This window comes from Lissotriton helveticus, chromosome 3_2 (genome assembly GCF_964261635.1).
Source record: "Lissotriton helveticus chromosome 3_2, aLisHel1.1, whole genome shotgun sequence".
NCBI lineage: Eukaryota > Metazoa > Chordata > Amphibia > Caudata > Salamandridae > Lissotriton > Lissotriton helveticus.
Window position 1 is genome coordinate 40481793 of NC_136062.1, and position 27470 is coordinate 40509262.

Sequence of the window (27470 nt, forward strand, 5' to 3'; positions counted from 1 at the left end):
AATATCTCAATACTATCCCTCCTCCATCCTCTTCTGATCTAGATTTCACCTCTTTAGACATGGATCTTTCATTACAGGAAATCTCCTCCTCCTTGAACTCTTTAAAGAAGAATAAATCCCCTGGCCCTGATGGCTTTTCCGTAGAATTGTATCTTCACTTTTCTAATGTAGGTCATTGCAGAAGAGTGAATCATTGGAAGGCCTTGTTATAGCTCTTGGAACATCTGTTTATTTATGTTATGTAATTAGATAAAGAGAAATCCCTTGTGAAGTTGTGTGGTTGAGTGTGTTATGATGTGCCCTCATGTACATGTATTCCATCTTTCTTTGCGTGTGTGACTCTATGATTATGCAAATCAGTGTTTATGTATGTTACTAAGATATGTGCCTGAATATAGAAATTATATCTGAGTGCACTGTATTCCTTTAAATCGATGTGCAACGCCAGTTCATTTGTTCAGAGGCTTACAAAACTCATCCTGAGTTGATGGTGTTCATGAAAACCTTGAGAACGTCACTCTCCTTATTGGATTTGACATAACACTTTAATCTGTAGTACTTGAATTCTTGTTTGGAGGTTTCCGTGCTACACATGGTTACGGCTGATGGCAAAGTATATACTAATTGCCTGGCTGTGCTAAATACTGTACCAGTGCATCAGAATAGGCCTCTGTGTATGACTGTACACTTGTATGTGAGTGCATACCTCTCGGTGAGATTGCTGGTGTGAGTGCTTGCGTAGGCCATTGATTTTCATTACAGTTTAATGTGTGTACACACGTAATCCTGTTTAGTGTATGCCGTTGTGAGTAGAGAACTTTCCCAGATTTCCTTCTTTACATTTCTTAGTGTAACAAAAATGAGGATGTGCCATTCATTGTCCCTTTATATGTGTGTGATATAATGCTTTGTCACCCTAGATTGCGGTGAGTAGTGCTAAAAGTGTGAGAGGGTCTAGGAAGCGATAAGGAACACCATTGAAGAGTGGCGGTGAGGGGATCATTGGAGAAGGAGGTCATAGTGGGCGCCAACATAAATTGTCGCACCGGGCCCCATCAATGCTAAAGCCGACATTGTCTCTAGGAGATTGCACGGCTCAGTTTGCAGGACTAAAAGCCTGAGTACTGTCACTAAAAAATACGGATCGAGAATTTCCCACACTCATTGTGTGCGATTCATTTTATTGTGTCCAGTCATACAATGAATATCTTCACTATTGGGGACAGAATGGATTTAAAGATTCTAAAGGTTGCACAATAAAGCACAAGTTACTTTGGGAACAAGTAGCAGAGCTGAAAAAAGGCTTGCCGCGGGCTCACATGATTCATATACTGAGTCATCAATGTCTTGGCGTGCACGTTGAAGGGAATTCATTGGCTGATGAAGCCGCCAAGGTCACAGTGCGAACTGCTGCCGTAGCTGCAATCACTCGTTCCCGCACGAGACGGAGTTATAATGGTAGCTGTCATCGCTTCACGCAAAAACAGCACAGCCTTGCCAAAAGGCTCTCCACTCAAGTATTCCTACAAATTAAATGCACAAAATATACTGTATGCTCAAATTCCAGGAGTGGGGGATAGAGTAATACCAAACATGGATCGCAGGTTAGGTTTAATATTAGCTGCACATGAGGGTCAGGGCTCAGCGCACACTGGTATCTCAGCAACAGTTTAATTGCTAAACAATTGTATTGGTTGCCTGGTCTTACCAAGTAAGCAAAATCATTTGTCCTTAAGTGCAACATCTGTCGGCAGATGAAGTGTACCACCTTAGCACGTCCACATCAAAACACCACTACTAATTTCAGACAAACATCTCACATGTGTCTACTTGGAACACTGCGGCCCCTTATAGTCTGACGGGGCTTACAAATAGATCTTATTGGCAGTGAATTTATGGTCTAGATTCCAGTGGGTTTGGCCTCAGCGCTCGGCTGATGCTCGAACTGTTATAAAGGATTTGCGAGTCTTCATAGGGACATATGCAATTGGCACATTGCATTCTGACCTTGGCCCAGCATTTAGCTCTCTGGCTTACATGAAAGTAATGGGAAGTTTGGGTGTAGCATTGCGGTACACCTCTCTATATCATCCCAAGGGAAATTCGATTTTGGAAAGGAAAAAGCAGGGCTTAGAGGAATCCTTAACAGCAAGGGTACTTGGCTCGGGGGGCCGTTGGGTCAATCACCTATATGGAGCCCAGAGGGCACTCAATACCATGCCAAGTAGCTCTCTGGGAGGCCGTACTGCATCCAAGGTCCTGTTTGGGATGTGAATGTGGGTACACAACCTCGATTGTGGCAGCACAGTGGTGGAAGAAAAAGCATTCAACATCAATAATTGTTTGGCTGTTTCACCGGAATTCAATTAGTTCTGTGCATTACAAAGTGATATACAAGTAAAACGCACCGCCTCTGGGGAAGTTTAAGTTGTTCTGGCAAGACCTGCCTGGGTCCCAATGATCGGGGACCTGGTCAGAAAAAAAGATTGTGGCCAAAAAAGAATTTGGACCCTCATACAGAACGCCTGTACCTGTCCTGGCTGTTGAAGGAACAAGAAAAGTACTTCTTTTGCCTCTTGCCAGCAAAAGAGATCCAACTCCATTAATCTGATCAAACCACACTATGTGGCCGATACTGAAATGCAGGCCACATGGGCTCCTAGGTAGCCGTCGATCTCCTCTCCATAGAGGAAGTTCAGTCAGAAAGATTAATAACGTTTGAAGATTCTACTCTACGAAGTAACGGAGTTGCCAACAATGGAATAGAATTCATGCCTATTGAAATTGAACAACAACAAGGCACAAATGAAACGCAGATCTTAATTCAGCCTAATACCAACATCTATGTGAATATGCCTCAAAACAAGTAATCTGCCAGTTCAACAAAACCTTCTGAGCTACCAAAGATTGATCGAACAGTGTCTGGCAATTTCATCGATTTTGATACCTTATCTCTGGATCCGAGTGAACTGGAGTCATCGCCAGCTTCTGTTTCCCGCAAAGAAAAAGTATGTAACATCTTCCTGTGGCTGAAAAAGACTTACATTGTTTCTCCCTGGTTTCAGCTCTAGATTGCAATCGGTCTACTGTTCCTAGTCCTCTGGATAGGTATAGTGACTGTCTTTTTCCTGCTTCTGAATGGACATTATCTCCCAGATCGCTTTGCAGTACCACAAGTGAACTTGGTCCTGAAACCACATACGTCATCTCATCGTGAAAGAAGCGACCTGTCCTTTGTGAACATTACAGCAGTTCCAATTCCTGAAGGAATAGTTTGGGATAGGGTTGCATATGATGTATTTGGTCCCACTGAACTTTTGACAATACCAGTTGTATTTAAAATGTATTTGAATGATATGAACACCTCCAGTGCATTCTCTGATGACTGGGACTTTGAAACTGTGGATAGCATGCTGTCTGATTTAGAACAATGTGGTGCATTTTCTAGAAACTAATTGTATGATGAAACATCAGATCTTGACACCATGTATTGTTATCAACACTATAGTCATCGTTTCTTGCACAAGGCAAGTATTCCACGTAATATTTTTACTTATCAACAATGGGAACATTGCCCAACACCACCATAAGGTAGTTCACAAACATTTGCACAAAAGTTTGCATATTTTTCTGGGTTTAACACTTCAGACCCGACCTCATATTATTGTAAGGTTGCACCTACATCTGCGAAGAAAAATATGCTCTCGAACACAAAACAGATATACTCTGCTTCCTTTATTTTCCAGCTGTTTATACAAGGTTTAGACTTTTGGAAGGACACTATAGACACAAAATCTGTTTGGGGGACTAAAGATTGGCAAGTTCAGGGAACTGAGGCGTTATTTTGAGCATGCCTCATACCATAACAAATTATCTTCGGAACAATACCGTGCAAGAGACCTCCTGCCTTGGACTAGTCAAGATTAAGGACTTGAACACACTTGCGGATTCCCTCGCTTTCACAATTTGAGGGATGGCAAAACTATTCACAACATAGTAAGAATAAACTCAATGACATCATACATGAGGGTTCATACAATTCCTAAGACTCCAAATGGAAGGGAAAGTTAGTTTGGCCTTTCGACACAAACACGTGACAATCAAGATTTGAGTGTACCACCAAAGAGTTTAGTATCCATAGGCTGGACCAACGCTATGTACAACGAGAACATTCGGGGGTGATGACATCCTACAGTGTTGGGAAGTTAAGCCTAGATTGGCTAATAACCGCAACACTGTCCCAGGTGAAACAACACTTGTACTTACTCTCAGATGGCATGGATTTAAGGGATTTTTTGTTAGGTCCCTGGAATCCAAGTCACAAATGCATCTCATACGCTATTTACAACAAAGTTTGGAAGATCTCTCAACAGGAAACCGCGGAGAGATTGCGTGAAATTGACAGAGTCAACTTAGAAAAGGCTTTGGCGGTGGGTGAAAATGGCATGACCACACTAACATCCAGGATTTATTCACTGGGCAACATTGTGTCTTCTGTTATATATATTATGGAACATGATCTGTCCATCCTACAACATGGACAATCACAGTTACAACCCATTCTATTGTCAGGCTGGCACTACATCATTGCTCTCTGGTCAAGTGCCCTGGCGATATATTAACAGTACATCTCTTTTTCTGCATATAATTTAACAATGAGCAAGACAACAATGGCACAAAGAGATGCGAAATATACAATGCTGCACATTGAAAATTTGGACCAATTACCTTTCACCGTGGCTAAGTCACTGTCCACGGTATGGTTATTTCATGGCCATATAACATTGCTGGTAACAATATTGCAATTTCAATATTGCCTAGAATACCACCAGGTAGGCAGGTATGAAGGGATGGGAAAGGATTAGATCCATGAATCTTGGAAATTACCATACAGATTTAGATGTACGAGTGGGGACACTGAAGTATTACTCAGCAGTTCAGACTGTGCGAATTCATTAAGTGGGTCTCTAATTTGTTAGGAAATTATTCTTCACTGAGCTTGCAACCTTATCTTGCCACTTGAAAGGATCCCCAGCTGCTGTTATTCACCCAGTGTTCAAACTGCTCTAGAATAGGAGTTACTTAATGCTGAATGATCAAGGTTGTTGTGGGATGCTACCGGGCATCGCATATCTGGTCACAGTAAGTTCCATGGTTACTTGTTGTATGCAAGTATTGTTTCCACCAACCCACACAGTCAGTGATGCACCGTTATGACCTTCCCTGAATGAGTATGATTCTCTGAACAGACTGAAAGACATAATTGCAGAAAAAAGTTAACTTAACCTCAGCTCAAGAGACTTTTGATTTCCAGGTTGCAAGGTCTTCAGCTGAGATACAGGCTCAAGTCCAAACTAACTTCTCACTCCATTTCGGAGAAATGGTACATCGTATCTTTAATATGTCTGATATGAGTGGGATAGTACACCTATTTAAGTCCATAGGTTCTGGGCTAGTAAGCACCTTTCAAACGATTTTTCCATCTTTAATACACTCCATATTTGGAAGCATTTTTGGAAGGCTCCCGCTGATCCGGATTAAAATGTTCCTGCTACGCAATGGACGTCCCCAATTCCAAGGAGATGGAAAAGGTGCTCTTTGAGTGACATTGCGGTGAACCCATGGTACTCCATCTGGGCACATCTCCACTTCGGGACCTAAGCGAGCATTGGTTTATGTCATTCAGATCTGTCTCTGTAGACTGCATCTTGCCTGAATTCCGCTGCTTATTCTGCAGACACAAATGCGTGTTGGACATCTGTCTAACTCTTCCATCAGTTGCGCCTCCGGATGTGGATGTACTGCTGGACCCGCTAAAGGTCCATGTAGTGAAGTGTCCTCAGCATATTCCAATCCTAATGACGGCATTCTTAGAGCCACCATGGGATGCTTCGTCTCCTGTTGGAATGGACACCAGCTCTGTACCAGGCTTACAGGTATCAAGTGCTTCCTCAACAACGGATGTGAGAACCAGAGAAGATCTCCTTTTCTCCATTGACCTGATCCAAGAAGTGTTACATGGACTTTCGTCTGCGAATGCAGGCAACAGTAATGTTGTGTCTCCAACACAGACACATACACATTTGGCTCTCTGTGTGCTGGGAACAATGTGGTCCTTTTTCGAAAACAACTAAAACTGAAATTCAAAAACATTATTTTTGTTTTATTTTTCCAATTCTGCTCTCAACGAGCTCTATGGCTTTCGGCATGCTCAGTTCATCTCACAGTATACTGATTTTCTAGAGGACTCATAGGGCTTAGTTACTGCTACATTATTTACTTTTAACATGTATCATGTTTTTAGATGTTTTTACATTCATATTTTATCAATGTTGTTATGCTTTTTAAACAGGCATATTTTAACATTTATTATTATGTTGTACAGTCAGATGAGGTGTGGATGTTATGAACCCCAATGTACCCCAATATAGGCCTAGGTAGTTACGCAACCTTTTACCTATATCTGTCCTACCATTCTTCTACATAACGGGTGTGACACTGACCTTTTACCTAGTTAAGTGCTAAATGACTGTGGTGAGGTTTTCTACAAAAAAACTAGCCTTATGTATTATGCATGATGATTCTCAGTATCAAAGCAGAATTTCCACTTTCTGCATAATAAATCTCTATAAGCGTCATCTCTATCGTCATCCTTGCTCAACATGCCCATAGTACACTTCTAGATAGAACCCCTGAGGGTACCTTTTGGGTATATAAGCACCATATCTTCGCTGGGCAAACCAGAGGAGAAAGACTTCCATGCTGACACACTGAGACAAGGCGCTGAGGTTCCTGCACACAGACACTCCAGCACGCAGTAGTCTGACATCCCTCGCGAGGTGTCCATCTCGAGAATAAGACGAGGTCCTTCACTCTGTCACATCAGGTAATGGGGTTGGCTCTATCCTAAGGGGATTCTCAGTTACACACCTACATACATGCTAGATACATTTAGGTACATCTAGTTAGGGTTGCATCATCGGAGTATGCATTTTTACTGGTATGTATCTATATGCCTGCATATATTCATTGCTTTAGCACTAAGGTAGAATTCTACATTTTCATTACTATATTGGTGCTCATAACAGTATATATCTGTTTATGTCTAATGGTTGTTGCAGCACACATATTCTATACTAGAATGACGCTGGTTCAATAAATACTTATTGATAATGTCCCCACTGTTTGTTCTGTGTATCTCTTTGAGGCAAAGTGAGCACAAGTGACTGAGTGAAAAGCACTGTACTGTTTTCATGATCCCTGAGGTATCACAGTTGTCATGTTCAATAGTTGCCAGAAACTATTCGCTCCTTGGTAAGAGGTGCTCATAGTGTCACTGTGAGCCAGCTGGTCTGCAGACTAACATATCCTTAGGGGGGGTCTGGCATCAGTCTGGACACCAATCTCTTAGTTTATGTTGCCTAAACATGCAGATCCTAAATCGATTTGAAGGAACTTCATGACAGATGTGGAGCGTTTACTGTGCACTGTGAACAAGATGCTGGGAATAGCCACACAGGAAGGATCTGACCCTAAGATCAGTGTCCATAGGTTCATCAGGGCCTACCGCAGCACCCTGCACTGCACTACACAGTGTTCCCGTTGGGCCCAGATGTTTAAGGAGAAACAACGTGATACGATTCCTGCTTACCCAGGATGGGAAGCACCCGACTATGTCATGAACGCAAGGGCAGAGAAAGCCAACCAACAACAATGTGAGCCAAAGGAGGAGGGCACGCACCCCATGCTTAGCCCAGGTGGAACGAGTGCTCATACGAGTTCACCGCCCAGGATGGAAGTTTCGCACACCCTATAAATAATGCCTATAGGTAATCATAGCTGTGAATGGCACGAGGGTAAACTTCTGCCACAACAAGGAGACAGCTGTCAGAAATGTGTCCTTTTTCAAGAAGAATTTCACCTTAAGGGGAGTGCACGGAGGCAGGAGGTGGTGCGGGTCTAGACTCACAGGAGTGGGGCACCCCCACACTGTGCAGCCCTTCCAGCAGTAGCCAAGAAGCATGGCTGGCAACTGAAGCAATCCCAGTGGAGACTTCCGAACAGTCAGGCACCACCTAGAGTCAATGGTACAAACTCTGGCCCAATCCACACCCAGCCATAGACTCAGAGACTTTGTGTACACTACTTGGTCGTGTCAGTGAGACTGAAGGCTTGAACTAAAGTTGGAGGGGATGTAATGAACTGTCAGGCCCAATCTGTATTACCCCAGACCTCGAGACCACGCACGCAACGCCATAGAGACCGCTCGTGGCTGCTCCCAATTCACATGTGGCAGAGTGGGACTGTGATTGTTGCGGGCGGCAGATTAGGCCGCACCTTACGCTTGGAATTCGGCATCTCTGGCCGTCAATTGCACCGGCCGGGGGTTCTGAGCAAAACTTCAGACCCCCTTAATTATTCTTTAACGGGTTAAGCACTGATTATGAAGTTCCTTTCCCGTCAGCTCGCTCAGCAGATATAAAGGGGAGCTCCTTTAGGCTGGCTGCAGATTGCAGAAAGTTATTTCTGTTCTGAAATAGCACGGCGAGTGTGTTTTTGGAGGAAGCCAAAACCAAAACAAGACAACATCTAATCATCTCATTTCTGTGCTAATCCTTTATTCACACTGGATTGCGCCTCCATACGGCATGTTAAAAGTGCATCTTAAATAGGTCCTCTACATTCTGTGCTTCGAGTATAATTGTTTGTTTTTGCAATCCAAGTTTTAACACTTCAGAGCTGCGTGACTCTGCTCTGTAGATGTTCCCCGGCACCTTTCAAGCTCGCACCAATAAGGAATGCTCAGATGTCTGCCGGCCACATCTAACAAACAGGCCCAGTAAAGCCTCTGTTGAAAGCTCCGTCAGCTGAACTAATTGACTTCAACCATTTGTGGTGTCTCGCGTTTGGAAGTGAAATCCCAGCACGGAGTATTAAATGACTTGACATACAAGGACGATGCGGACTGGAAGCTGCTGCTCTATCGGGATGTTATGTCGTCTTTGTGGGTTTTGGAATGTATTTGAGCTTAAGTGCCTAATGCATTTTCAGTACGTGTTCAGACTGTTGTAAAAACAAGCGTGAGCAGAAGGTCTGCTAAACTAGTCTCGTAAGCTTGATAATAACACTCACTGCTAGGACTTAATATATTGATGGCTGATCACAGACGTTTTAAGACACTGGAAAAATGGGAAGTTGCCTACGACCCCCACCATTAAAAGAGCCCCATTGGAAAGTGATTTCTCTCTTGCTCTGCTATTTCTTGCCCTTTCCAGCGACATTGTAAGGATTTTGGAGGCCCAGGCAAAACATGGCAGATGTTTCTCTGTGATTCAGTTTCTAAAAGTATCAATTGTATTTAATTGGTTATTGGCCACCTTCTATTGCCAAATCACTGATCTATGTACATCTATGTGTTATCTCTAGTTTAATATTTTTGAGCGATGTGCAGGTTTCCTTTAGGACGAAATTGGTTTAGAATTAAGAACTGTTCTAAACAGGGCCCTGAAACATCCGTCTTGCCCGGGGCCCCAAATCCTTAAAACTAAACTGCTCTGAAAAATGTTCATTTATAGTGCGGTGGCGTGTACATATACCATTGCTTTGGCAATAGATGATGGGCAATATCCAATTAAATACAATGTCTCTCCAATCAAATACAATAAATCTGTATTAGTGTGTTCTGGTTGGTTGTTCAGCGCTTCCTGTTAGTAGCACTGCACAACAATTTCGTGCACCGTTTTAGTTTTATACCCCGTGGTAAAAATCACCTAAGAACTGTGACATTAGTGGCAACCAAGTAGTCTCGGCATTTATAGAGTTACATGTTGATGTACCACCGTCATAAGAACACAATGCAGCCATTTCAGCTCCACAGCAAACGTGTGCATCGCCTTCAAAAGCTTGTTTGACTGTCTGCACGGCACTTTGCTCACCTCATTAGGGGTGCCATAACAATAACGTTGTAAATCAAATACGTGTTAACTGTGGTTTATGGGTCAACTGCACACTATTATTATTTGACTTCTAGTTCCTAAGATTTTAACAGTGTCAACATGCTCGCTGCTTCACGACTACCTCTGTTGGCCAGCAGTTAAACACCCCATTCCCAGATTCTCTTGACTGTAAGGCCTTATCCGTATAACAGTAAGACTCTAGCGCTTCAACAATATCAGTGTACGACTTTAGTCAAGTGAATGGGTTTTACCATGCAACAATAAGGGTGAAAGGCGCTAACCTTACATCAATTAAAGTGTAGGGCTTTAACCATGCAGCATTTTACATTTGCCCAAAGCCTACCCGAAATGTCCAAGTAACGCAACAGAATTTTTTTATTTTGAAAACATATTACATAGTGCAGTTTGCTTCTAAGGCATCGTAATTATTAGATGGACAGGAGTTTAAATTACTCTGCCTCACCAAAATACTGATTTTTTTACCTCTGTTGACAGGTTGAAGAAAGACGCCTGTGGTGCGCATCGGAAATATAATGCACTACTACTGGAGAAGATGGTATGCTACGTGTACATTCTATATTTTTTGGGTTAAATGATGTTTATTGGGTATATAAACAGCAATAACAAAAAATAAGCAACATTTCTAAAAAAAATTATCCATGGAAGCAGGATTGCGAGTATGAGGAACAAAGAAAGCGTATGCAATAAAATAGGTTTTGTTATTTTGTATACAAAAGGAAAGAGATTACAAGAAAGTAGGAAGAGGAGATGAGAAATGGTAAAAAGAAGAAGGAAAAGAGAGAAAAAGGAAAGGAGGAAAGAGCAACATATTAAGACATTGATGAGTGTGAGGATAGAAAAGCAGTAAAGGGTAACCAATATAGATCTGATTTAATCTTCTGATGCAAAGTTAGTTAGTGAAGATACATTATGTATTTTGTGTTCATCACACATGGAGTTCCGCCATGCTAATACAAATATTTTAGAAACATCTTTCCAACAAGAAGGTATACCTTTAAAAGCCAAAGAAATTAAAACATCAATCAGTATGAGTCTGTGAGGACAATTTTCTAAACCAAGTGATAAGGAACCTAAGAAAACATTTTTTAGGGTAAGGGGAACATTACATTGAAAATCTTTTTATATTTATACCAAACTGCAGTGACATGGGAACAGTTGTATAGCATATGTCTGAGAGAACCATTATGTTTAGAGCAGGAACAGCATAATGGAGAAGCAGCTGAATCACATTTAGAGGTAAATTCGGGAGTAGTAAGAGCTCTATTATAAATAAAAAAAGAGGGACTGTGTAATGCAAGCAGCTTTCAATGTACAAAATATTTTTAGCCAAATTTTGTCCAAGAATTTTGCTGAAAACAAAAAAGAGAGATCAGCTTCCCATAATAATTCAAGAAAATTTTTGGTTTTAATAGAAGTAGGAGAAATTAATATATTTTATATAAGGGCAGCTTTAAGTAGAGGGTTGAGATAAAGGTTCTCTAACGGTATGATAGGGATAGGTGTAAGAGAACCAGAATGGGGTTGGTTGTGGAAAAATAAGAATAAAGAGATGAGGAAATTAACTAATACTCCTTCAAAAACGAGTCAGGCAGCTGGTAAAGTAGTTGTAGGTAGTCAAATGATACAATAGAATTGTCTTTCAGAAATTGATGAACAAACATAATACCCTTCTCCTTCCAGTGTCTAAAGTAAAAAGATCTATTGCAGAATTTAAGAAATTTGTTGTACCAGATTGAGGAATAAAGAAAACATTGTTGAAAATTAAGATTAGCAGAAAATAATGTATGAAGTTAAATGTTGTGAATATTTTAAAATGGGGGTTTTGGACATAAAGGTACAATTAGACATATGAATGACAACTTTAATGGAGAAACCATTCAATAAAGATTGTCCCATCGTGGAATAGGATTATTTTGAAAGTTGTTAATCATAGCATAAAATTGACTGTTTAAAATGAGGAAGGATAGCATTTAAACTCAGGGAGTTGCACACCCCTCACATCTTCGTTGTTTGAGTTTAGCAAAGGCCATATGTGGGCGCTTATTATTCCAGAGAAACCTGGTGCAGTGAGTCCATTTGATTAAAGTAGTTGTTAGGGATTTTAAAGGGCAACATAGAGACAGTATAAAAGGACATGTGGTACAATCATCATCTCGATAGTATTAAGCCTCCCCCAACATAATAGATGTAGGGGAGACCAAGTCAAAAGTAACGGGTGCAATTTGGATTTAACTAAGTGAAGTTATGGTGAAGTGTATCTTATATGTTTAGGGGAAAATCAAACACCAAGGTATTTTAATTTTTGAAGGACACCATGCAAAGTTAGTATTAGCAAACATATATAGATAGCATAAGGAGTTCAATGATAAAATTTCATTTTTAGAAAGATTACGTTTATAAAAGAAACACAATAGTATAATCAAATCTCTTGTAAAGAAGGATCTAGGGAGGTCTAAGGCTTGAACATACAGATAAGAACATTTTCTGCATTGGCAATTGGCAGATAATGTTACCTCTAGGGAGCCCTGTCTAAAACCAAAGATAAGGTTATTGCAATGTATACGTTCAAGAAAGGGTTCGAAGCAAGAACAAATCACAAAGGGTAAAGAGGACCTCTATGTAAGGAAAATAAGAAGAAAAGTAGACATTAACAAAAACGCTAGCACAGGGGCAAATTATAATAATTTAATAAATGAGGTCAATTTAGGGGCAACCCAATGTAAGGTGGTGGATCCAAATTGCCAATTATTCCACAACTAGATAAAGGGGCGCTAGAGGGGCAGCACTTTTACCTGCCAAACCAAGAATATTAGAAAGTATTCTGCCATTGTCCACAGCAAGTCTGCCCTTAAGAAAACCATACTGATCAGGTTTAACAAGAAGACGGATAACAGCTTCTAGGCGGGAAGCTAGAATCTTGGAAAAGATCTTGCAGTCAAAATTGATCCACGAAATGGGCCTATAATCTTTACAAAGTGTTGGATCTTTGTCAGGTTCGAGGGTTATAACTCTCAAAGCTTCTAAAAAAAGAGCTGTTAGCCTTAAAACCAGAAAGAAAGGAGTTAAAAAAATCCCACCAATTTGGGAGCAAAAGATGAAGAAAAGGAAAACATTAGTTCTATAGAGCCAATCTGGACTGCGTGCTTTAGCCCCTTTCAAGGATGTGTTTGCTTGTAAAATCTCTTGGAGTGTGATGCCAGCTTCTAAATCAGTAAATAAATGTGCGAGGGATGGAGATTTGTGGATGCCATCAATAAAGTGTTGTATGTTGGATGCAGAGGGGGTAGTATTCTATCAATATAGTGATTTATAAAAGGACTGAAAGGTGGTAAAGATATCTTAGTTAGAGATCGAAGTGAGGATATTGAGTTCATTAATGATGGGACCAATAGTTTTACATTCTGTCTTCATTTTTGAATAATTAGCAAGCATTTTACCCGCCTTATTTTGACCACAATGGAACTTAGATTTAATTTTAAGTAAGACGTTACAGGCATCAATGGTAGCCAGTTTGTTAAGATCCGATGTAGCTTTGAAGTGGTTGTGCAACATCAAGGAAGAGGAGAGTTTTAAGTGGAATAGGCATGTTCAAGTGTCTTCATTTGTTGGAGTAGAAGGAGATATGGAGCATCAATCTTTTTCCTTCTGGCAGAGTAAGCTATAGTAAAATCCCTTAAAGCTTAAAATCACCCAAACTATTAGCTTTGGATGTGTTGATAGATTGGAAACATTCTTGTACAGTAGGTATGAGAAAAATCAAAAGAAGAGAATACTGGTCATGATCAGATATAAAAAAGAACCTATTCCAGAGGATTGTTAGGTAGGAAGCAGAGATTTGGCGACCAAAACATAATCAATTCTAGACATTGTATGACATACATTAGAGAAAAAAAGGGATTGCAAGATTTTCAAAACATCAAACAATGGTCGAGACGCAAGGGCCACATGGAAAAACTGCCATACAATGAACCCGATTACGTCTCCCCCCCTAGACCACACACAAAGACTAACCCCTCCTGCCTTAACTACAGTACATTCTACAAAGATTTTAACTCCGACATCTGACCCTAGAGTAGATGAGATACTACTATCTCTACAACAAGTCAAAGATGACATCCAAACTTTTCATGACCTGCTTCTGCAACAACCGAAGTCCACATGATCTGAAGTAGATGCTATGACTTAACGCCACTTCTACCACTCTAAATTCACGCATCAGCGATGTACAAGATCCCCGTAACAGGAGCTTCCCAGATGGAGAACTTTCCCATATACCAATGCTGCATCCCACCCGTGTATCTTCGAAAGACCTACCCTCCCTACTCCATTCATACGAGAACCTGGCTTCACCCCTTAACACTGCGCACACGGATAATATACAGAAACTGTCCTTAATCAATCCACCCCTGCCAATGCCGCTAGAGCAACAAGATATATCTCTAGAGGCATAGTTGAAAACAACCTATTGCGAGTACCCACCCTATACGAACCCAACACTACTCATGCCAAAGACCAGCTAAAATGTATTTTGTTACATTGTAGGTCGGCCGCAAGACATGCTGCCAATATACCTGACCTCATACTTACCAATGAACCTGACCTTCTAATTTTAATCGAAACATGGTTAAATGAATCATCCACACCCATCCTTGACATACTAGTTCCCGCAAACTATCACATCACTAGACTAGATAGAATTGATAGGGCAGGTGGTGGTATTGTCAGCATACATCGGAACAACCTCTCTGTGAACCTCTTTAACTGCCCAGCTCTTTCATCTTGTGAATATCTACATTTAGACATCACTAATAATAACAAACCATTATGTTCACTACATTTATTTTACCACCCCCCAGGGTATAACCTCACCTTCATCGAACACTTCATGGATATCCCAGCCACAAATGTCAGACAACAAAATACTCAAATATCCCTGGGGGACTCTTACCTCCACTGGAATGACCCGGAGGACCCAGAGGTCAATAGCCTCAAAGTTTTCCTATCAGACCTTAACCTGTCTCAAATCTGTGACAGCCCAACCCATGATAAAGGCTCAACCCTTGATCTAGTCATTTCCAAAGCAGACTCCACCCAGTTTGAATCGATCCTCCCCTGTGATTGGGCTGACCATCACATCATCACTTTCCATATCAATCAATCAGTTAAACCACTCTCCGTCCAACCCACGAGAATCAAAATAAATTGGAAGAGGAACCTAAAAAACTTCGGTCCTGACTTACTCACAACATCTAGTCCCAACCTCATGCCTCAACATAGATGAGGTAAATGAGCTGACGAATCACTACTTCCAATCTATGAACATGGTATTAGACAATCTTGCTCCCTAACACCTGAAAAGAGTCACCACAAAAGACTCAAAAACCTGGTGTGATGGGAGGCTAAATGAAGACAGAAGATCACTAAGAGTAATTGAACGACAATGGAGATCGGCACCATCCTCTGTCAACCTCAAGTTACTAAGAAGCACACAAAACTCCTATTACAGAAAGTTTAGACGATCAAAAGCAGACTTCTTCAGTAAACAATGAGACCAAGCCAAGTATCGTCCCACAAGGTTATTCAAAATAATCAAAGCTCAATCTAAGGGTCTCTCCCACTCGACCCAAGCTAATACAGACACAATGCCCAATTGTGAGGAATTTGCCTCCTTTTTCACAACAAAGACAGAAAACATCAAGACAGATCTGCTTAATGATCTATTATCCCATACCGACCCTCATAGGATCTCCTCACGGACGCCGCTTGTGACCCCTCTTAGTGGCTCCGCAAAGTTCGACCTCAAAAACAACACATCCTGGGCCTCCTTCAACACCTAGAGCAAAGAAGCTATCCTAAAAACGCTCATAGCCCTGAATCCCTCCAATCACTACTCAACCCTCTCCCAGCAAACCACCTAAAAGACTTCATCCCAATGCTAGTGCCTCTATGGACAAGGATTATAAACACATCTCTCCTGCAAGGAACCATCCCAGACATTCTTAAAGCAAGTCAGGTATGCCCCATCTTAAAGAAGCCATCGGCGGACCCATCAGACCTGAATAACTATCGCTCAATATCCAACATCCCCCACCTTGGCCAAACTGCTAGACAAATGTGTTCACACACAGGTTAGCAACCACATAGACCACTTCAACCTGCTCAATCAATTCCAGTCAGGTTTTCGTGCAGGACATAGTACCGAATCAGACAAGACACACATAATAGACAACGAATTAAAAATCCGGGACCAAAACAAAGCCTGTTCACTAATCCTGCTTGACCTATCTTCGGCCTTTGATACCATGAAACACAACAACTTACTGGATCTTTTGAAACACAGAATGGGACTATGTGGTTCTGTCCTAAACTGGTTCACCCCCTTCATTCAAAATAGAACACAATGAGTATCCACATCTGAAAAGAAAAGTATTCAAAAGAAGTATGTGACGTGTCAACACCATAACAAGAACAACCTACGAGTATATTCTTATAGCAGTTTAAACATCTTCTGTGTTTTCAGGAATACAATGACTTTTTCGGCCATGTATTTCCAATATGCCCCGGTCCATGAAGCTTGCTAAGTATACGCTAATGTCCCAAAAACAGCCTTGCTCGTGCCCTCCAAGATGTCTTCGACAGGGTTGGTTCTAGAGCTAGGAAATAGTGGGTGGTTGCCTAGGCAGCCTGCAGGAAAAGCCACTAGATTGCCTCCAGATGCAGCAAATATGACCAAATTGCTACGGACCAGATGTTCACAATAGCACTTGATGTAGGGTGGCAAAGTTCATAGTGCTGGTGTTGGATATCTTGAATTTTTGTTATCTGAGCCAAAGCACTGAAAGTAGAAATTGTTTTCACCTGTACCCATCACCCGTACCCACCACCTACTAAAGTCAGAATGTAATAAATACCCAGTAAAGCAACCAGATATTTAATCCACAATTCAAATGGGTCTGATATGTAACTATTGATTATATGAATAATCTATAACTCTAGCAGCAAATATACCCAGTGAAAGCACAACATAATTCTGCAGCTTTTTTGTATTTTGGGATCATTACGTTCAAATTAAGTGAACCCTATTTTCCAGGTATAGGTCTTAATTGACCTAGGAAGATATAACAATATTTCTTGAAATTATGAAATTAAAATTGTTTGAATTCTTGAAGTGTCATTGCTCGGGAATGATAGAATGATTATCAGAGCTTTGTAAGAAACGTCCTGTTTGTGGTTGTTTTCAGTGAATAAGTAAGTACTGATCCATCATCTATTCGGGATGCATTCTTTTTTGTAATTGTGAGCGTTCAGTTTTCTATAAAGATCAGTCACGGTTGAACCTTACCGAGGTGGTTACAGTAAAAGTGTCAAAATATGTCGTTTTTAGGTCGAGGACTCCGTCGCACTGCGTAAGCAGTGGGCGGAGCTCCGAGATTTTATTCTTAGGGGCAGATTTATGAAGGCCTTGCGCCACGTTTACGCTGCTGTTGCGTCACGCAAGGCGGCGTAAACGTGGCGCATCCCTACGAACGATTTACAACGTGACGCATCTAGGCAGATGCGTCACGTTGTAAAGCCCTGCGCCGCTTGTGAGCGTTCCGGCGCAGGGTGGCGTTCCGGGGCAGGTGCGCCTCGCAAAAGTGGCTGAGTGAAATCTATAAGATTTCACTCAGTCACTTTCACGCCAATGCTGCGTCAAAAGCCTGCGCCTGCTTGAAGCAGGCGTAGGTCTTGATGCAGCATTGGTCAGATAGGGCACCCCCGAGCCTTGCTGGAGCTGCGTCGCGCTTGCGACGCAACTCCAGCAATGCGCCGCCTTTACGGCACAGATGCGTCACGCATCTGTGCCGTTTTTGCCCCATGGTGCGCCGCATTGTAAATGCGGCGCACCATGGGTGGCGGAGCTGTGGCGCACTGTGGCGCACATTAACTGGCGCATCCCTGGGGATGCGCCAGTTTACATAAATCTGCCCCTTAGTGTAGGGGGCTTGAACCCGCCCCTCTTCTCCATTGGCTGGCTTCCTAAACGGAGGCCAGTCATTAGAGGAGAGGGGCGTCACTCGGTTCAAACCCTGTCTTTTTCGGATTCGGGGGCGTTTTTTTAAGCTTCTTTCTTGTTTTCGTTCTCTCCTCTTCCCATAGGCTAGAATTTTACCTTCCAGCCAATGGGAAGAGGAGAGAAAGAAAACCACGCCCCCGAATCTGAAAATGACTGTGCTTTCTCTGAGGCATTTCTTCCTCGCCTCGGAGAAACATGGTCGTGCTGCTGGTTTTCGTGCGGCTCTCACAGAGATTCACCACCTCTAGCAGACCCGGTTGGAGTTTTCAGCTAAGTTATAGCGTACAAGATGGACGTCAGTTTCATGGAAAAGGTTGAACAAGCATAGTGCGTTGGGGTATATGGATTCCTTAGATTTCCTAGGATTTTGGAAATGGCGTGTGGCTTCCCAAACCGGAAGTTGAAATACTTGCTGTCGCGCTCCCAAACCCACTCGACCTGCTTTTGAATACGGATTCGTAATTGTAGGCGGATTGCCTCGTTCTGACACAGCTTCCTTCCGCCTCTGCTCCCCTTGCCCCTGTTATTAGAGCCAGAACCTGAAAAGTATGCCATTTAAGACAGGCCGCGCAGGCAGGCTCCTGGCAGAAGAAAACAATAAAAAAAACTTTGAACCAGGCGCATAACTGTGGACAATTTTGAAAATAATAGGTTTTGTGATAATGCAGATAACACCCGTGGAGTCAAAAACAGTGATCTCTAATATTATGGAAAAAAGGCAAAACTAGCAGCCTCCAGCGCGAAAGCAATTAGTAGAGGCTTTTATCTTTCCCATGACGAACCAGACGTGCCCATGCAGTCGCTCTCAATGTCAACATCACGCCACAGACAGGCACTTGCAGCTTAATAAAGGAGCAAAGCCTCATCTACGCAGGTGGTTGCATTACATGTTACCGCTGCCATTTCTCTTTCGGAATGAGAGCCAGTATGAACTGATGTCCTACAACCCCCCCCTTCCACCGTGCAATGGCGCGAACCAGTCTTCCCTTAGAGGCAAGTGATGTCTGCATGGAAAAGTACATTTTGAGCAATGGAAGGGAGGTATTCACAATCGGTGCTTAATATGTTAAGAAAAAGAAACTGAATAAATAAGTTCTAGGGCCCAAAGATTTTCTCTGGAGACTGCCGCAGGCAGTGAGGAATGGAGGGGTCGCACAATACGGAGGATGCCTAGTCTGGATCTGGTCAGGATACACTAGAGACTTAAAGACAATAAAACAGAAGGCTTACAAGACAATGACAGGAAGCTGGTAGGCTCAAAGTAATGTCACTTGAGGACAACTGCAGGCCACTGCAAGGGATGTGGTGGCACCAGGGAATACTGTGAAATCACTGGAGGGAGGTGGGGACACATAATTGATCACACATTCCCTCAGCTGAGACAGTCGTCATGTCATGTTTGCGATTTTCGCATATTGAAGAATACCAGGTCATGAAGGGCTATTGGGCAGTACTAATTGATATTTCTGACCTCACTGGTAAAAGTTAAACATGATGTCAGAGGTTCTGGTCTAGAAATTATGAGATAGGCTGGACCAAGACACATAATATTGCACAGGCCTTACTATACGCTACATAGCTTACAACTGACTCAATTAAAAAAGGTAGGACTATTAAATACTGTTAAATGCCCTTTCCATTAATGTCCAGGAAGTGGCATCACACATTTCTGACACTGTTGGCAGCTGGCTCGATTTTCTATATTGCAAAACAAGAGTCTGCTGCGTGTTAATGACTCCCCTTCAAAGTTTAGTGCAGGATTTTTGGGTTCCAATATGTGCTAAATTGGGTGGGTGCCTTGTCTGTTAGACTGGCTCTCTTTACGTTTGCAAACGCTATCCAATAGTAAATGTCTCTAGAGTCACAAAATAGATAGCTAAGAGCACAACTTCTACACCATGAATGATTGTACATGGTGCCTCAGAATATGATGTGTATAGACACAGTCTCCCACCCCATTCTTATCCAATGCATACACGATATCGGATTCCAATTGATCTACTCCTTCCTGACTGGAAGGAGGTAGTCAGTCTGCCTGGCAACATACAGCTATGACGCCTGTGACCTTATCTGCGGAGCTCTACAAGGATCCTCGGTGAGCTGGACCCCCTTCAATGCCTACGTGATCCCTCTAGCCAGATTTATCTGCTCTCTCAATATCAACGTACTCTCCTACGCCAACGAGACGCAAGTCATTCTCTCTCTCACAGACAAGATGCCCAGTAACGGATCAAGTTCAATGCCTGCATAACTGAAATGGATGAAGACCAACTGTCTAAAGCTGAACACTGACAAGCACTGTTCCCATTAAGGTGCGCATGCGTGCACCTCTCTTAACGTGAGTGCGCACTGCCGTATGTGCAGAGCGCACTCACACAGGACATCCCGGGAGATAGTCTCGCGGCTGCTTTAAAAAAGCGAGCGGCGCAAAAATCATTCACTTCCTGGATGCGGTGATGTGCCGGAGGAGAGTCGGGACTTGGGAGTGCAGGTAAGGCAGACTAGCGGCTGTTGGCAATTGCAGGGCAGATTGTGGGCTTTTGTTTAAGTATTCATGTTAATCACAGCCCCTTCACATGTATACTAAAACAAAAGCCCACAACCTTTCCCGCACTGCGCTTTACAAACCAAAGAGTAGAGCACGTTAAAAATACAGCGTGTACTTTCTGGAAGTACACGTTGTGTTTTTAAACTTGCTCTACTCTTTTGTTTGTAAAGCGCAGTTGCGAGAGAGATTGTGGGCTTTTGTTTAAGTATTCATGTTAATCACAGCTCGTGAAGGGGCTGTGATTAACATGAATACTTACACAAAAGCCCACAATCTCATAGCTGCCAAGGTTTCCGATTGCTTATATGTGACATTTTCATAATGTCAGTGTTATTATGGGTGACATTGATTGACTATGAGTGACACTTTCTCTTGAGCAAAAATCAAGCAATGAAGATGGAGGAAACACATAAATATCAGAAATTACACCCATGTGAGCAACAAAAAAACGATGTGCCGCACCATTCTATTAAAATTAAAATTGCTATCTTTAGTAGCACACCAAAATCAAGCCACATCCAATACCCTTATCCCTCTCCCTCACATTAAAAGCACACATTAATTTTGGGCCCGGCCAATATACAAATTTGCATGTAACGTGTCCTGCCCTGCCTTTAATCTCATCAACTTTTGTTGTCTGTTTTGCCCTGCATTGCGTGAAATGCGCAAAATACACCTTTTGTTCAAGGCATAAATAAAAATATGTTTCTTCCGTAGATCGTTTTCATGGAGCCTTGAAAATATTGATCTGAAACTGAAATTTCTAGCCAGCATACAGTATCAAAAGCAAAACTACAATCAATTGTGAATGCGATGTCATGTTCCCTAGAAAAGAAAGCACGGGCTGAAGGGTATCATGAAATATTGAGCAAAAAGTGTCAAAGTGTCATACATAAGGCACTGATTGAAGTGTCACCCGTACATTTGCTGAAACTTAAAAAATATGACACATATGCCAGTTGATGAATTTGGCAGCTATGCCATGCTCCGACTGTGCACGCAACACACAGAACGACGTTCAGAATAAAGTTATTTTCACTCAGTACATGAATAAAAGGTAACCTTTTCCGAGAGTAGGCCTCCTGCTCCCTGCCTCAGCCTGGGAGCAGGGGTGACTCTGTCCTCGCAGTTCAGCTTGCGGTCGGCAGGAAAGGGACGAGGAAGGGTGTGTCCTCAGGCACAGTGAGAGGATGGGCACGCAGGGTGTGGCTCAGTTACAGGTCTCTGCGGAGGTGCATCAAATGCAAGACGATCAGGACCAAAGCGGGTGTCTGGCAGGCAGACGCTCAGCTTCTGCTGGGAATCACTGGACTACTCCCGAGTGATTGAGGAAGCCTCCTCTGAGTCTACAGCACGGAACTTCACGGCAAGTTCCTGTGTTTTACCTTGTTATGACTCTCAAAAGAGAGACTGAGGCAGGAGCTGCACAGCCGCACACTCACTTGAGAGAGTGACACTTGTCTGTGCGAGCCCCAGGAATAGGCCAGCCAGCTGTGACGCTGGACTTTCCCCGGCCCTGGCCGGGCAGTGCACAGGTTGCGGACGGACCAGAACTCTCCACCCACTACGGCATAATGGCTGTGCACTGCCTGACTGCAGTGCAGGCTCAGTTCAGGCACCTCTGCACTCAGGCGGTAGTAGTACATTACCCCGCTCGATTGTGGACAGCAGCAGGAGCTGCCTGCGCAGTTTAAAGCGCATGCGCTGCAGTGCCTCGCTCTTTCTCAGCCCACCTGGCTGGGCAGTGAACAGGTTGCGGACGGCCCAGAACTCTCCACCCACTACGGCATAATGGCTGTGCACTGCCTGACTGCAGTGCAGGCTCAGTTAAGGCACCACTGCACTCAGGCGGTAGTAGTACATTACCCCGCTTGATTGTGGGCAGCGGCAAGAGCTGCCTGCGCAGTTTAAAGCGTAAGTGCTGCAGTGCCTCTCTCTGTTCTTACTCTCTTATTGGGCAAAATCAAAACTGACTCTCCTTACGTCAGTGCTGATGCCGCGCTCATGTGGGGCAAATAGGTTACATTTTTGCCTAGGCCACAACGCGCTAAGCTAAGCCAGCACCCAAGCCTGTCGCTGCCACTACCTTGCTCACTTTACTCACATAGTGGACAAGAAAGAGCACTCCAGACAGCCGAGAAGGCAATGTAAATGCGTGACTTTGCATTTCAGTGCGGTGATGCGGATCACCACACTGAAATGGGTTAGTGTCACACCTGATGCGTGATACTTGGCAGGGCTGCAATCTTCCCTGCACCGCGTTTTACAAACGTAAAGCTTTTTTTGCGCTTTGTAGCCCAGAGCAGGCAGAACACCGGCACCAAGGCATCAAAGCCTTTTTATGCAACTTCTTTTCTTTGGCCACTGACGTGTTAGCTTGTCATTGCGAAATAGGAAGTGGGCAATATTGCTCCAGCTTTCTTAACACTGGTGTTTTGCAACATCAACCCTGGGGGAGATGCTTTTGCAAACAAATGTCGACCTTTAAACTTGATGTTAGGAGGTGTATGCAGTACTTCACAGTTCACATAGGAGACATAATCAAAATGGCACAAGGTGTCAGGACAGCAACCAGAGTGCCACGTTTTTTCTTTTTATTTAGAGAGGAAAGGACAGACTGGGGAGAGGTGAGTGAGAGGCAAGAGAGGGTGTTGCAATACAAGACTATGGTGTATTTGATTGATTAGCAACACTTCACATAGACATTATTTGGTCTGCTTCATGTTGGGTGGGGGCCATTTGTCCTCAACTTCCCTATCTATGTCTCCTCTTGAAATTTTGCCACCATACAACTTTGCGTTATATAGCTGCTATGATCACTTGTGTAGCATTTTGTTGTTGAAAATGGGTAGGGGGTATTTTTTAATGGGATGTCAGTGATGAGGTAACCTTTTTGGTGCTTGGGTGGGAGGGTTGCCCACAGGGAGGTGCTTCTAGGTTTTTTTCCATATAAAATCCCAACCCATGTGTAATCTTGTGTGCAGGTGAGGTGCTAAAGTATTTCAGCTTTTATTTTCTTTGTTCACCTGAAAAGGTCTGCCGTATACCCTGTCTTCCCTCCCCCTTTTGGGGGGGGAAACAATAACCAGCTCAAGTGACCAGAATACTGTTTTCTTGCTAGTGGGTAAAGCATCTCCAGCTAGCGTGAGCAAATGCGTACAGATTGTGGGGTAGGTAAACATTCCCCCTTTCCTTTTTAATGTAGACTTGAAAGATTGGTTAGAATTTGTCCCAGAATTTTCAGATGCTTGTTTTTGAAGATGGTTTAAAGGCCTCTCAGTAATTGGTGACCTGAAATTCATTCCTGGTTGTATTGATGCTCTTTGTAATGGTGCTCTTTAGTTAGTTAGTAAACATCATAGCTGCCGAGCGTGAATTCTACAAAATGATGTATTTGGATGAATTTAGCACTGGTAAAGCACCACTACGCTTAGATAGGGCTGCAAACTCAGATTGGTAGGAGCGTCAAAAAAGGCCATTCAGTGTGACTGACACACAAAACGGCAAAGATATTGAAAGGCTTTTCAATTCGCTAATATGAAGTTATCAAGCCCCTTAGGATGGTAACGTGTACAGCTCTGAGGAAATAATCAGTGCACATTCAAAACAAGAGAATGTCCTCAAAAAGTTCTTTAAAGTTATCTGTGATCCATACTGAATGCTCATGTAGTATTATCTTACTGAAATACCCGAATGTTATGTAGCACAAGTGGCCACATTCTCATGTGCAAATCTAGGGGCATATGAAGTAGAAGCAGAAGTGTGTGACAGGCATACCCATGGTGACAGGTGCCCGCTACCCTAAGACATGCTCCTTATTGCAGTCTCTATGAAATGATGTGGCTTAGGACAATGACGTTCCTGGTGATGTCCATCTTGCTTAACATAAAGAACATCCCGTTTGCTCATTTTTGTGTGATTGTAGGGAGACCGGATGTCCCAGATTTGCTGGGCAGTCGTGTTTTTCTGTACATTGAGCTCATGTCCGAGCTTTCAGAGCAAGTCCACTAAAAACAGGGGGGTGAAAAGCTTCAATGTTGAGTTCCAGTGCATGATTAGTTAGCAGCACATAGCAGAAAGTCATTTAACTGGATGTATCCATGTTAGAGTGGCCAAATGTTAAAAACCAAAAACTGGGACATTTAGCAAACATAGAAGAAGAACTACACTTTTACATTATCTGTGGGGCACAAAATGACAGCATACACCAAAACAGACAATGAGGCACTAGGGAACTAAATTAAAGGGAAAGTTTGAACCAAGCCGCATGGGTATTATTTAAATTGTGCTCTAAGAAAATCTGCAAACTCGTCCTGCCTTTGAGCACATAAAAAACTGCTTCTCCGTGTCTTCAGTCAATCTTCTCCAAAAAAAACAGATTTGAGATACATTTCTCAAAATCTGCTGGGACAGCTGGGGAAAAATCCAGGACGCCTGGTCACCATTAATCTATTGGTATTTATATAGCAGAAGCCTAGACAAAAAGCCAGCAGAGCGCTGTACTGCAGCAAAAACAAGAACACAGTCAACAAGCCATAGGTGAGGTAGCTGGGTTCTAGGAGCAGAAGTATACTATTACTTCATTGAGATGTAGTGATCTTAAAGAGGCAGGCCTTCAACTATTTCCTACATTTGAGTAGTGTTGGGGAAGTTCTGATGAATATGGGGATGTTGTTCCAGATCTTGGGTACATAGATGGAAAAGGCGTGCTGGCATTTTTCTTTTTTTCTTTTTTTTTTTTACTCTTCTTAGCATCCAGCCTGATGGTGTTCTGGCTTTAGATAAGCCAAGAGTGATCAGGCATGGCGAGTTTTTCTGCTAGATAAGCGGTCATGATGCAGTTGTAAATGGTGCCGCTGATTTAGAAAGTGGTGTGGACCGGCAAAGAGGGCCAACGAAGTTCCATATGGATGGGGGTGATATGATCATATTTCTTTAAGCACTGGATGGGACAGGCTGTGGTATGTAGAATGCCCTTAAGAGGAGTCTATGTGGAGTCTGGGGGAGCAGAAGTAGTGAAATATGTCAAATTCAAGCATGGATTTTATAAATGGACTTTAAGAGAATCATATTTTATTTGTGTTTTACTAATAAAGGCTTTTTGAATAGAAAGGATTAATCAATAAAATAAGTAGTTTGTAATGATTCTAGATCCCAGCTGAAACGCATTGTATGTTGTAAAGAGTATGCCAGAAGGGTTTTTGGATTAGTAGGTTTGGCGCTGCACACGCACGCGGTCTCGTTCCTGGTGCACATAGCCATGGTTGCATCTCACAGAGACCCTCCACTGCCGCACGCAGAGGAAAGAAATTGGAGGGAACATTGTTGACAAGACCAAAATAGTAATCTTTGGGAAGGGCACATCACCAAGGGACTACACCTAGTGGCCGACAGAGCTAGGTCCGACACCGACACCCACCACCCATGCCAAGAATCTTTGGATCATAGACAACAGCGAACTCAACATGACTGCCTAAGTCATTGTTGTCACTTCCTCATGCTTCTAAACCCTGAAGATGCTGTGGAATGTTTTGAAATGTCTTCCAATCATCTGCCACAAAAACATCACAAGCAAGCTAAACTACGGGAATACCCTCTATGCCAGAATCAACAAAACTCACCAGAAGGCTGCAGAACATTCCTACTCAACAGTCCAAATCACTCTCAATCTCCCACGGAACACTCAGATCACTTCACACCTGAAGGAGCTCCAATGGCTCCCCATTCAATATCAGCACAATTGAAACTCCTGACCCACACTTTTAAAGCACTACCTAACACTGGCCCTGCATACCTCCACAATCACATATACTTTCACAAACTTTCAAGACACCTGCGCTCGTCTGAACTCCTACTTGCACAAATCCCACACATACGGAAAACCAGATCCAGCAGTCAAGCTTTCACCTACATAGATCCTAAAGTGTGGAACAACGCGACGCTACACATACGAGCCTACTCCTCACATCTTGAATTGAACAAGAAGCTGAAGACCTGGCTCTTGGAGCAGTACCACTAGGCCTTAGGTGTGTCTAGACATGCACCTGCTCAGCACCAGGATACCCTCCCGGGTGATAGTGGGCTCTACAAATCTGCATAAGATAACATGGATGGTGGATTTCCTCTGTTAGGGTTCAATTACAATATTTGGTGGCATGGAAGGGGTAGAAAATCTCTGAGCGGTCCTGCAAATGTTGCTCCTTCATTCATGCCCTAGCTTCACTTTCACTCAATGAAGCTCTCTCCAGAACAGGACAAAGGTAGGGTAACCATTTGGCCACTGTCAGGCATTTGCAGCAGAGATATTGTGCATTTATCGTAATGCACAGAGATTCAAGAAAAGGCAAAGGTTTACATTATGGCATCTGTGGAAAAGGGTAGACTGCTGTTGCAGTGTTCAGTATTGGACTGGTTCACATGGTATGTTTATCCACCCCTGGGAAGTGCTATAGAAAGCTTCTGGGCTGGGAAGAGCCAAAGTAGGATAGGAAGTTCAACCATCATGGATTCACCGGCTAGCCACATCAGTTGATTGATTTCCGTGCCCTCTGTATATTTTACATCTGTTCGGGCATCCCTGCACATTTGTTTAGTTTTCCATGGGAGGTGCTGGGGCATTAAAGTGGTGGGGTAGTGTAGGGGAGGCACAGCATGGGGGCAGCAGGGGGGACAGTGCAGGGAAAATAATCAAAAAATGCTTACCTGCCATCTGCAGCGGTGGTGCTCTTCTGGTCCCTGCTCCTCGACTCCCGGCCTGCCACAGGTTCCCCTACGCCAATCCAGATGCTGGGCTCATGCTGGTATTAATCAGCATGAGAGCAACACCGTGATTGGTGTGAGCCTCCTAGTTAGGAGCTCAATAAGGGACTATGACCTTGTGCTTGCTCTC

The 27470-nt window shown here is 43.0% G+C and overlaps 1 protein-coding gene across 6 annotated transcripts in view; it reads left to right on the forward strand.

The window, feature by feature from the left end:
• FAM227B (family with sequence similarity 227 member B) overlaps window positions 1–27470 on the forward strand; it is a 3234040-nt gene that overhangs the window by 2903356 nt on the left and 303214 nt on the right. For 5 of the 6 annotated variants that reach the window (XM_078684781.1, XM_078684786.1, XM_078684785.1 and 2 more), the window contains one exon: window positions 10452–10512. The exons of the other annotated variant lie outside the window; for it this stretch is intronic. In XM_078684781.1, coding sequence (XP_078540907.1) covers window positions 10452–10512 — 61 coding nt within the window. The remainder of the gene's footprint in view (window positions 1–10451; window positions 10513–27470) is intronic. 6 annotated transcript variants of the gene reach the window in all.